The sequence below is a fragment of the Candoia aspera genome, chromosome 3, assembly GCF_035149785.1.
Source record: "Candoia aspera isolate rCanAsp1 chromosome 3, rCanAsp1.hap2, whole genome shotgun sequence".
Classification (NCBI taxonomy): domain Eukaryota; kingdom Metazoa; phylum Chordata; class Lepidosauria; order Squamata; family Boidae; genus Candoia; species Candoia aspera.
The window spans coordinates 185,259,921-185,272,239 of NC_086155.1; the positions used below are offsets into that span (position 1 = coordinate 185,259,921).

Sequence of the window (12,319 nt, forward strand, 5' to 3'; positions counted from 1 at the left end):
AGTGGTAGGGCCAGACCTGATTAAAGGGATACATTTCTCAAAGGCTCAGAAATCAAGTAAGGAAGCCAGAGTGTCCGATGCTCCCACTTTTGCATGGAGACAAGGCTTTATAGTTGCTTGGCCTAGAAGGAAAAGGCTGACTTCCTGAAAGGTCCAGCAACAATAATGACCTCTAGGTATAAATGCTAGTATGGAACACTTTAGTTTCTGCACAGCATTGGGCCTTTCAGAATCTGCCTCTTTGGGAGATTGCCTTTCAGGAAATCTGTGGCCAGAATGGTGGTAATCAGGGAGTGGCACACAGAAGGGAAGATGGGAAGAACGCCCTCATTTTCTCCATTCCTGTGATTTCAATGCAGTTAAGAACCAATAGAAGATAATATATGTAGCTCAGGGTTGAACTGTGGAGTCCTTGGTGCTCTCTGAGCTTGATTGTTTGCTTGAAGACATTTCATTACCTGACTAGTCAAGTAATGAAACATCTGCAAGCAAACAAACATGCTCAGAGAGCACCAAGGACTCTGCAGTTAAGATTGTTGCAGGAAAGATAGAAGCATGGTATGTGTGCACTTTCTAGAACAGGGGTGGCACTCCAGATGTTGCAGTACTACAATTCCCAGAAACCCAGCCAACATGACCAATAGCAAGGAGTGCTGGAGCGAGTATAGCAACAACTGGGATGCCATAAGCTATTTAGCCCTCTCCTAACTTCACCTGCACCCCTTAAGGCTAAGGAAATTGCCCATACCTGGTTTAGACTATACCTACCACCATACCAGGACTTCACAAAAGTCAAATGTCATGGTCATATCCATAATATTACAAGGTAACAGAAAGCCAGCATTGAAGAAAACAAATATGAAATAAAGAGGAATACTTCTTCCTCATTTGTATGGAACCTTGCCTAGCAGTTTAAGATCCCTCCTAAGCTCAAGTTAGTAGAGAGATCTGTGTAGTCCCAGGAGGACAAAAAAGTACATGACTTCAATGGCACATGCTCTGAGGCTATCAGAATGAAGATAGCCCAGCACACTTCATTCACAGTCCATATACGATGGTACCTCTGCCCTGCTGTGGGATGGTGAGCTAGGCTTTCCTACCAAAGCCCCTAGTTGTAATAGGGAGGAGATTTACTGCTGGTCAATGCAGTTATGAGATATAACTGTGGATTTGATGGGTGCCTCTTGAATGTAGAAAGCCTTTTCAGCTACCTAACGATTATCAAAGATGTTTCCCAGTCACTATTTGGCAAAGCAAAAATGGTCCAGGTGACCTCTTGATGCAAACGTGGTCTGGAAAGGTATTGTCCCTTTACTTACTTTAGGACAGCAAGAATTATTTTAGGCTGTGTTCTTGAAGATAAATCCATAATGCTAGTTTATTGCCCAACAAAAATGTTTCAGGTCAAGAAATATAAAAGCTGGTGTGGTGTAGAGCCAAGGTATTGGCTAGAAGCAGCGAGACCCGGGTTCTACTCCACCCTCAGTCCCAGAAGCTTACTGGATAACTTTGGGCCAGTTGCTCTCTCTCAGTCCACAAAGCAAGTCCACATCCATCCACCCTGAAGGCACTACATAACAAGATAGTTTATACACTTTTATGAAATGAAAGTGAGATGGGGGCGTCCCTTACCTTATGTGGCAAGTTTGGCACACTTTGCCCCATCTGTTACGCTTGTTCGCTCTGTTTTATGTTCTTGTGTGCACTGTTATTGTTCTTGTTACTGTTTTTAAAATGATAAACACCTTCATGGATTTCAAAATTTGTAGCATACATAAACATTTTTTTAAAATTTGAAATAAGTAGACCTCCAACATTAAAAATCAGAACTCTTGCCCTTCATGCTATATGCTAGAGTGGTTTTTGATGCTAAAAATCTGATAGCTGACCTCTCTCTGAAGCACCAATTAGCTGAAACTGATTCTTCCATTTGTCCAGTTCTAGCACTGCCTAAAAGTACTCTCTGGTCCATATGAAGCTTTTATGATGATGACTTTTATTTCTGCCATTGTATTGTCTTTTTCTAGCTCATGCAGGTTTAGGGGTGATCATGTCCCATACAACAGAGATAACCTGAAGAAAGGATTATTTTGTGTAAATAACCCATAGTTATGGGGAAAGGTTTGCTTTTTAATACATTCCATTGTTACAGCTTCAGGGCATCTGAAAAATATTATGGGGGTAATTCGTAGGTCTCAACAGAGATTTTGCTTAAGAAATACAGCTTTAGACAAATAATTCAATTTCATTAACTACAGTGTGAAAGTGGCTTGTCTCACCAACTCCTACTTAAAATACCATTTTTCTGGGTTTGCACATAATAGTGCAAAGCAGTGGTTAATAACTGGAGCAGACATTTTTATTTCTCTGCAGCTATGCTGGAGGAGGATGAGAAGGCACAAACTCAAGGCTTGTTGGAAATGTTGGTAAGCCCAGCATTTCCTTCAGCAATAAATAGCTCACAATTCTACTATAGAGTGAGGTAGAAACTTCCATTACTTATACCAGAAATGATATTTTCATGCCACACTTCAACTCATACAGTTCTTGTTACTCGCTCATGTGAGTTTTTCACAAAAATAAGTGGGCTGGAAAATTCTCTCCCCAAAAACTGGGTTCCGTGGAACAGTTTGAAAAACTCTACTTTAAAGCACACTCATCATGATTTAAATAATAGTTGTACCATTATTGAATGGAGAAATGCTTAGTGTAAATTCTTAAAGGCAATCTCTTGCTTTGCATTGCATATTTTTTAAAAAAGCTAAGACGACCCCAATCCTTTGAAAAATTCATACATTTTAGGAACTCGATACTGCACATACAGCAACACAGAGTGGAAAAAGCGTTCAGTCTTCCAATTTAACCTTACAATTGTTAAGGCAAAGCTATGCTTATATACCGAGCAAGTGGTTTTGTTGTGCTGCTCCAGTTCTTCATTCTTTTGTCCTTAGGGTCGACCCTCAGGAGATGCATTTATTCAAATGAAGTCTTCAGACCGAGCCTTCTTAGCAGCTCAGAAGTGCCATAAAAAAACCATGAAAGACAGATACGTTGAAGTCTTTCAATGTTCTGCTGAGGAGATGAACTTTGTATTAATGGGGGGCACTTTAAATCGAAATGGCTTATCCCCACCACCATGTAAGTTACCATGTAAGTCTTGCTTGGGTCTTGGTGCTATTCTGTGCTGTATGCTGGTAGGTGCTGGGGCTTCTTCTCTTGACTCTGATGCCCCTCTCTTGGAAAGGTTCAGCATATGGGGATAGAGAATGCAAACTTTCCCACTTGAAATCAGTTGCAAACTTTGATGGTTATTTTCCTTTGGGTTGTGGACTATTGTGATTTAAAGAGGAATTGTCTTCCCTACTCTCACTTTTCTGCTGACATACACTCTTTTTTCCCACCCTTGGGTGCCTAATTTGCACTGGGCAAGTGTGGATGATTTTTAGAATAAACTATTTGCAGCTTAGCTAGTTAAGTTTACTGTTGATTCTCTGTAGCACAGTTTAGCTCCTTGAAATGATGAGAAATAGGATCCCACAGAGCTGAAGGACACAATAATACTGCACTTTTTTTTTTAAAGTGAGCAAGGGGATCCTGAACCAGATCAGAAAAATAACAACCAAGAAGGGCTAATTCGTCTCTCCTAGTTATGCTGCTCCTCATAAAGAATTGCTCTCTACAACAGTTAACCATAATAAAAGGTCTCTAATTGGCAGCAATGGGCCTTATATGGTCATTTTTTCAGAAGCATTGTAGTGGGAGGAAAAATTAGACTACTTTTTCCCAAGTCCAGCTTGTCTCTCCCCTTGAAGAATAAGAGTTTTGCAGTGTGTCTTTAATGTAACATGTAGCTCGATCTTCCAATGGCTTTGAAAAGATTTGTCAGTAGCTATAGTCCTTGATGGTTATATGCACCTTCTAGCTTGGGAGCTGATCTTCTCCTGGATGCCAGTTGGGGACCAACAAAGAGCAAGAGAACAATGTTGTTTTCAAGCTCTGCTTCTGAGCTTCCTAGATCATTTGGCTGACTACTATGGAATTGCGAGATTAAACAAACTTTTGATCAAATCTAACAGAATTCATGCAACTTCCGAAAGCATACTAATATTCTAAACTACAGCCTGTAATATAATTCCAAGATCTGACACACAAATCACATCTCTTAATGAATGTAAATGCGTGGAGAATTTAACAAAAAAAAGAAAAAAGTGAAGCATGCCACTTGCAAATGATTAGAGTAAGATTCCATTTTTAGTAATTAACTCTTTAACTCTTTGTCTAAAGTAGCCTTTCTCAACCTTTTGACCCTGGAGGAACCCTTGAAATATTTTTCAGGCCTCGGGGAATCCCTGCACATTCAGGCTCAAATATAGGCCAGAAGTTACAAAATTATTATATCCATTTCATGTGTAGGCCTGTATGTATGCATTAACAGTATTCTTAAACTAAAAGTAAAGAATAAAACTTACCTCTTTAATGTGAAGTTGCCTGAATTTGAAATTATTTTTTAAACAAATCGTGATCTCCCAGGGAACCCCTAGTGACCTCCTGGAGAACCCCCGGGTTCCACGGAACCCTGGTTGAGAAACCCTGATCTAGAGAGTTCAGTGTGATTCAGTAATTTCTTTCAAAAGAAGAAAGGCTCCATATGACATTCATCATGTGTCACCTAGTTAAGCTTTCCTTAAAAATGCAAGTGCAAGTCACAGCAGTTATATATTTCTGCCAGAATTGAAGAAAAATCCATATAAATAGATCTCATTTTAGGTTCAAGAATGCGGCCTAAGCTTTAGCTGTTGTGCTTTGCAGGAAATGTTGTGACTGATGGTCCCTTTGTCTTGTCCTATTCTTAGGTATTTCTCCACCTTCATACACTTTTCCAACACCCACCGCAATAATCCCAACAGAAGCAGCGCTCTACCAGCCTTCCATACTCCTCAACCCACGCACCCTTCAGCCATCCACAGCGTACTATCCAGCCGGCACTCAGCTCTTCATGAACTACACCACCTATTACCCTAGGTAATCCCCGCCAAGGCAAGGGAAAACAAAAGGAAGGGGAAGGAAGAACGCCTTGTATGAAATGCAGGCGATGAGCAGGATGAGAAGCAGTCGCTTATCGCTAATAAGGATGCCTTGCTACAATTTGCCTGTTATCAGTGGGTAAAAGTATCAAAACACAGTTTGGTTTAGACAGCTTGTGGACAGAACCATTCTTTTATGTTTTACTAGTTGGAAAGGAGGCCTCCTCAAAATGTGATGTGCAGAGTTGGGCTCTAAGTTGCTTCCTTTTTTGCAAGGGGTCTGATTTTAGCCAATTTTTCCCCTTCATCTGCAGCCCTTTGCAGGCCATTTTTGTAAAGACAGACTCGCAGATTTTCATGGAGTGCAGAGAGAAAGGGAAGCAGAGGATCATCCCCTGTGCATGAAGGAGATCTCAGAAGGCTTTCTCAGTGGGGTTATTCTCTTGTTCAGAACAGTCAATTAGTCTGAAATCAAAGGAAAGAAAACCAGCTGGATTTGAACATTACTATTGAGCTGTAATGTTATAATGTTTATTTGTGGCTCATCTATCTACTAATCCAATCGCAGTGGCTTATTCAATAACTTTATTTGAAACAAACCATGGTTTAATATGTAAATTCAGTAACTAATTCTAGTTAGGCAGAAATGATATATTACAGGGGCTTAGTTTGTTGCCTAGGTTCACATACAATACAAGCGATAATCACAAGTTTATGAACCACAATGCCTGGCTATATACACAATGCATTAGGGCTTACTGTCCATGTTCAGTAAATGGATTTTCAGAGAAAAAAATCTAATATAGGCTGATAGTCTCCATTTTGAGTTAGCCAGGGACTAGCATCAGAACTAGCTGTTTGTCACTGCAGTGTATCCATTTCCTCAAGCCATCTGATGCTAGGCCCATTGATTTGGCTGTGGCTGAAGAATCATCCAGGGCTTTGAGAGAGCCTGGTAGGGACAGAGGGAATACATACCAGGGAACAGAGCAGGTTGTAGGAAGAAGAAATTCAAAAAGCCAGGAAATTTGAGGAAGAATTTGTGCAAAGAATTGCACAGTGATGAAGAAAAGGAGGACGACATAACAAGGGAAGGTCATCCAGGAGCACTGGAGAAGGAGTCTGTGCTTGACCTGGAGACAATGAACAGAAAATGTGAGACAAGGCTGAGGTGAGAAGGGGTGAAGAATATAGAAGGACGACAAACTTCAAGATTTTTAGGAGATGTTAATACCCAAGAACTGAGGACCCTGACTTTAAGGTCAGTTCTCTAAATTGTGAAAATTCTGCAAAATTATTAACTATTCACTGAATAGTGAAGAGCTGGTTTTCTTTGCCCTCCAAAGAGCAAGTATCTTATAAAATCTGACCCTAATGGCACAGCACTGTGTGTAAATGTGGCTATCTAACTGATCTTTCTTGATCATTCCATGCCCTTGGAACTTTTATTCAAGGCCACAAGATACAAAGAGCAGAATAATTGCATAGCAATGGCCATTTGGTGACCAGCAGGTGGCTTCTCCGGAATCTGAAATGCACTTACGGTCAGTGTTCATCAGACCATTCTTTCAACTGCAACAACTCCCCTGTCAGTGTTCTTTCACTCACATCGTTGTACAACAGACATACATTCGACTGTTCCTTTTGTGATCGTGGTTCAATTTTGATTTTACAGCATGCAGCAGAGAATGGATCTGTACACCCAGATGGGTAGGCCAGGGCACTGCCCAAAGAACGGATTCCTCTTTAAAGGCCCAAGTAGTTAAATTTTCTGAACAAAGGTAAGGCTCCATACTTTTTTTTCTGCCAGTATCCTGAACCTTCCTAATAGCTTTTCTTGGTGTAGTTTCTCACCTTCCTCCCATCCAAACCCTACAATTCTCCAAATACCCAAAATCTGTCCATCTTTACTTTCCTCCTCACCTACCAGGGTCATTTCAGATTACTGGCCAAGGATTGGCTGCTCCATGCTGTCATTTCTGAATGGTGAGATATAGCAAATGGGGTAATAACTGCATCCACGTGCATCTTCAGATTATTAGGTGACAAATTATCCTTGGGGACTGCCATCACGTAACTGTTTCAGTACAGGCCTGCCAGCTCACAAGCTTTCACTAGATTGTTCCTGCCTTGGCCGATTGGAGAGATTTGTTCTGTTTCTGAACACACAAGTCCCATGTTTCATTTTCCTGGCTAATGGCATATAGTACTCCTGTCTATGCACTTTCAAATCCTAAATGTGTTTAGGATTATCAAATGTTGATTTTATTTGACAGAAGAACATGTTATAATATCTTCACCACTGGCTATGGTTTAGCCTTCAGTGTGCATAAGGTCCCGTATGTGTCTCAGCATAGAATCTGACTTCCAGTTCTAGTGAACCAGATGTCTTTGGGAAGCCCACAAGTAGGGCATCTGGCTCCCACAGACATGCTCCCTCTAATCCTGGAAATTATTAATAGGCAAGAAAAAGTGGGTGAGATGGGCAAAAAATGACTCAGCTCTGATTATATCCGCTCATTCCTTGCCACCAGTGATGACGTTTACCAAGGAATTCCTCACCTGGGCTGCATTCAGCATCTACAACCCTCATGCACCCATTAAGAGCCCATGCAGGTGAAACTAACCTTGTTCATACAACTTCTAAGTCATGACTATTCAAGCCTAATGCAACGTGCAGAGGCCATTGTTATTTGTGGCTAAGGCGAAAATCCACAGTTTGTATCCATGTTTTGATGTATGTATATTTAACTCAGCAATGGCTTCCTGTGCTGTCCAAACCAGGACAGATGGAGGCAGTTAATTTATCTGGCATACATACATAGAGATGGAAGGAAGAAGGAGCCCAAACTGGGGCCTTTTCAGCCATATCATTTAGTTCATTTTTTACCTCATTTCTACTCCTTCCCAAGCTTGTGTGGGAAGAAAGAAGGACGTTCAAGGGGGTGGGGAGGGATTAGCTTCACCCACCTTATGCAAAATGGCCTCTGACCTTATTGGCCCTTCCACTGTTTGGGGCACCTGGTCATCTGATAGACAAAATTGCTGGGATACCAAGCAAGGGGAGTGTCAACATACAGCTAGCTGGGGTTTGTGATGTTCTCTGGGAAAATGTTGGGGAGGTGACTCTCTTAACCCCTGCTAATACTAGGCTGGCTTAGCATGTTATGTGAATGCACTGACTGACTTTCTGCTTACACTGAAAGGAGGAACAAATTGGGGCAGATTGCATAAGATTCTACCACTTGCACAAGAAAGAATCCAGTGTGGTAATGAGCTGGTAGGTTAGAAGTAAGTCCAATTATGTAACCATGTGAATGAAGTGAGCCAGTCCTTCTGCATTTGTTATAGGCTCCAGCTCACATCCAGTACAACTTCACTGAACAAAAAGGAAATCCCGCTGAGCAGGCTCTGAATTCTACATGGCTGCAATCTCCTAAAACAGAATTTCCACTATCTTGGATATCTGCTGGTGTCAGGAGGTTGTGTGGATTTTTAAAATAACAGAACATGCACACATACCATCCCGGGAATAGCCTTCCTCCTGTCCCTCATTCTGTACGTGCCACTGAAAGCTTTGGGGACCACAGAAAGCACTACATGAAAGCACCGCTGCCGAATTCACAAGGGTATTTGTAGGTATCTTTTCCTGTATTCAAAATGTTACATTTATCCATGATCACCCAAAGTATCCTACCAAGGTTAAGGCACTGCTAACATTTGTTGATACAGCACATCATGACAAACCAACTTTTTTTTATTTCCATGCACATTTTTTTAATAAAACAAAAGGGTCTGAAGACCTTCAGAGTTATTCCATGGAGGTTTGTGTATGTGTGTGTGTTGTGTGTATACACGTGTGTATGTGTGCTTGGGTGTGTATCACACACCTTGATTTGTGTATATTTATTTGTTTAACAATATTTTCCAGGTTCTAGGCAGGTTTACTTGTCAGTGTAAAATGCAGTATGGGGTGGGGAGGGGAGAGAGTGCTGTATCATTTTGTAATATATATCATATAAATATATAAATATATATAAACTAATGCTCTAAAAAATTGTATATTGCACATGACTACTGTATATTTAAGTTCCTCTACCCAGATAATCTAACAGTGGGGAGGCCATTAATGGTGTACAAATCCTTCAACAATTCTACTCTTTCCAGAAGCCAATATATAACTTATAAATACTAGTATCAAATTAAACTTAGGCCGTGGACAGTTATGAGGATTTTCTCACTTTCTCACCATTGTCTTTCCTGTTGAGGAAGGAATTAAAATGTGTGGAGTAAAATGTAGAGATCCACTACATTATAGGGGGCTGGGATATGAAATTCTCATTTTAATGTTCTACATCAATTCTTCTGCTGGTGTTCTTAATGAATTAACAAAAACATAAAATTAAAAAGGGCTATGTCACTGTTGTAAAAATCAATTTGAATTGTTTTTGCTGGATTCTGTACAAACCTGCTTGTATGAATGTTATGCTCTTTGACTGATGACTCACATTACAGTTTCGTCTTCCACAAATATTAAACTGTTTTAAATCAGTTTATTGAATTCTTGAATTTTGTACGTGGGCAGTAAGGGTGGGGGAATAAGCAGCTGGTCTTTCAAGTTGTGTTTTTTTCTTCCAAAAACGGTCAACAAACATCTGCTCTGGAAACTGAACATAACTGGATTTGCATCGAGGACTGGGTCATACAAGAGCGTTAGCAATAGTGCCAAACTCTGTGGAAATATATTTTCTTATAATATTGTATAATCTTGGGCTTTCCTTCCAGAATCCCTGGTTAGTATACAGCCTCAGTAACAGATGCCATCAGTATCAAGCTCTTCATAGAAAACATTTTGTATGAAACATTCCATATCCAGGAAGACAACAAACAAAAGATGGGGCTGTGCAGCAGGCCCAATGTTCTTATACACTACGTGCAGGATGATTTATGAAGCCATCTGGTGTATTTTAGACAAAGGTGATACACTATTTGTTGAAAGCATTAACACCTGTCCCATAAACCATGTTCCTCCTATTTCTGATCCTCGCATACTGGCATGTAAGGTGTAGGCTTTTAAAAAATCTCCAGTGCACATTAAATATCTTTGCTATCAAACATTAGAAACCTGAGTATAATGTCAGCCAATGAGAATGTATCTTCAATTCTATTTTCAGATTCTATTGCAGTGTTTTTCAACCTTGGCAACTTTAAGAATTCAATTCCCAGAATTCTTATCATCTAAGTGGCAGCATCTAACAGACTTTGGTTGATCTCAAAAAGTGAAGCATGGTCCAGACTAGTTAGTACTTGGACAGGAAGCCACCAGAGGGAATCCCATGACTGTAGGCAAGACTGAAAGTTGGAAAACCATCCTGGAAGAATGAAAGGGCAAATTCCTCCTGTCTTGCTGCTGACATATAGGTGGTTACCAGGAGCAGCACCCAGCTCCACACATTTTCCATTTTCACCACTTCAGCTGATTTACTGTTTTTCACGGTATCTTTTATTGCATTGGCTTTAGGAACATTTAACATTTTCTGCTAATGGTTAAGCTACAGAGGGGACATATTCTTAAATAGGTTGCAGAATCCATCTTCCTCCTAAGCAATAGGTTGACATGGATTCGGCCCCACTGCAGGGATAATGAACACTAGATACCTGACTGAAGTGGGGTTAGAAGGAAACAGAACAGGAGAAGTTTAAGTTGAAAAGTGTTTGTCTTTATAACTGGGGTTCCATATCAGGCTAAGCCATTATCTGGTTTGTTTGGCTTGGCTTATCGCAATGTGTGAACCTAGCCAGATACAGCTTATTTAACAGATCCTGATGTAGATCCAGTTTCTTTTTATGTCTCTGTACAGGTCCTTCTAAGTAGACGTTTGTATAATATTGACACCATGCAACATTACCATGCAGATTTACCTTTCTTTTGTGATAAACACACTTAAAGAGCATCAGCAGACTCCTGGAGAGTGACAAGTGTTAAAGCCCTGTTTTTCTCAGTATGGTAGGAACCAATCCTGTTCTTCTGAACTACTCCAGAAGAGGGAGCTCAAGATCTAACCTGTCTCTCATCCCATCTCAGCCTTACTTTGGTAAGTTCTGGACCAGATTCTCAACAACAGTAGATGGTTTCTGCATGTGCTCCTTTCTCCCTAACTGAATACAAATCATCAGACCCTCTTGCTTGCAATCATAAGAATTTATGCTCTGTGCATGGAAATTGTTTGTACTACATGCATGAACATAGCTCTGAGTAAGAGAAGGACAACACTTAAGGAAAACCTCAATATTGTAGGAGGAGAACCATGTAAGCTTAAGCTGTTTAATAAAATTTGTTACTTGGAAAAAGACTTACCAGACGTATTCTGATTTTTTGGATGCCTTGATGTGAATTAACACAAGGAAGGAAGGACTGGGTGAAATTCTCTGGACATCAGTACTGTCTTACTGTTTTTTCTTAAGGCTAGTTCCAGGTAGTTGCTCTTGTTGTCAGAAATACTCAATAGTGGTTGCACAACCAGATTTGAATTTTGAGGATTCAGGCAGCCAAGAGGATTGTGTGCTTAGCATTCAGCCTAAATCTTGGTCTTCCCGCGTAATTCCCCTGTTGCTTTGTTGCAATCTCTTTGGTGCTGCTTGTGCGCTGGCCTTGTCAACCAGCCCTCAACAGTTACCTAGTCTAAATGCTGTTTGTTTTTATTAAGCTGCATTTCCATGCAGGTCGCAAAAGAAGGGAAATTATCTGATTCCCCAACCTGATGCCCTTGGGATATGTGTGCCTGCATGGGAATTAATTCACATTTAAAGGGCACTAAGGCAGCAGACTGATGAGTCCTCTTTTGGACTTTCTGGACTTTACTAAATGAATAGCCTTCTCCTAAGCAGGTGGGTTTCATTCTTCTGCAGAAATCAGGTTGCCTCTTGGAGAGATCAAGTTGCCAATTCTCTCTCCTGATTACATGAAATGTCATTAATAGAGATGAGTGGTGCCTTTATGAGGCCCAGAGAAAGTGCTTGCAGACTTTTGAGCATTGCAGAACTGTTCGTTAGAAAATTGTTACCAAAACACCAGGATCGAGGCAAACCCAGTTTAAAAATAAGGCCAGATGTTTCAGCCATGAGGTTTGCAACTGAAAGTCAGTGAAATTGGACTGAATGCACAGTCGGTCTGGGATGTTAGTGGTGGCAAATTACTTACAATCTTGGAGATAAAAATGATTAGGGTTGTCCCTCCCAACAGAAATAAAGAAATGTGACAGACTGTACATCAACTAGGCTAGATAGTGATTTTG

General features: G+C 40.5%; 1 protein-coding gene across 5 annotated transcripts in view; it reads left to right on the forward strand.

The window, feature by feature from the left end:
• ESRP1 (epithelial splicing regulatory protein 1) overlaps nt 1–9,575 on the forward strand; it is a 43,115-nt gene extending 33,540 nt beyond the window's left edge. For 3 of the 5 annotated variants that reach the window (XM_063299503.1, XM_063299504.1, XM_063299501.1), the window contains 4 exons: nt 2,952–3,150; nt 4,854–5,022; nt 6,700–6,805; nt 8,376–9,575. In XM_063299503.1, coding sequence (XP_063155573.1) covers nt 2,952–3,150; nt 4,854–5,022; nt 6,700–6,790 — 459 coding nt within the window. In that variant the 3' untranslated portion in view covers nt 6,791–6,805; nt 8,376–9,575. The remainder of the gene's footprint in view (nt 1–2,951; nt 3,151–4,853; nt 5,023–6,699; nt 6,806–8,375) is intronic. The other 2 variants (XM_063299505.1, XM_063299502.1) reach the window with 1 other exon arrangement.
• The last annotated feature ends 2,744 nt before the right edge of the window (nt 9,576–12,319 follow it).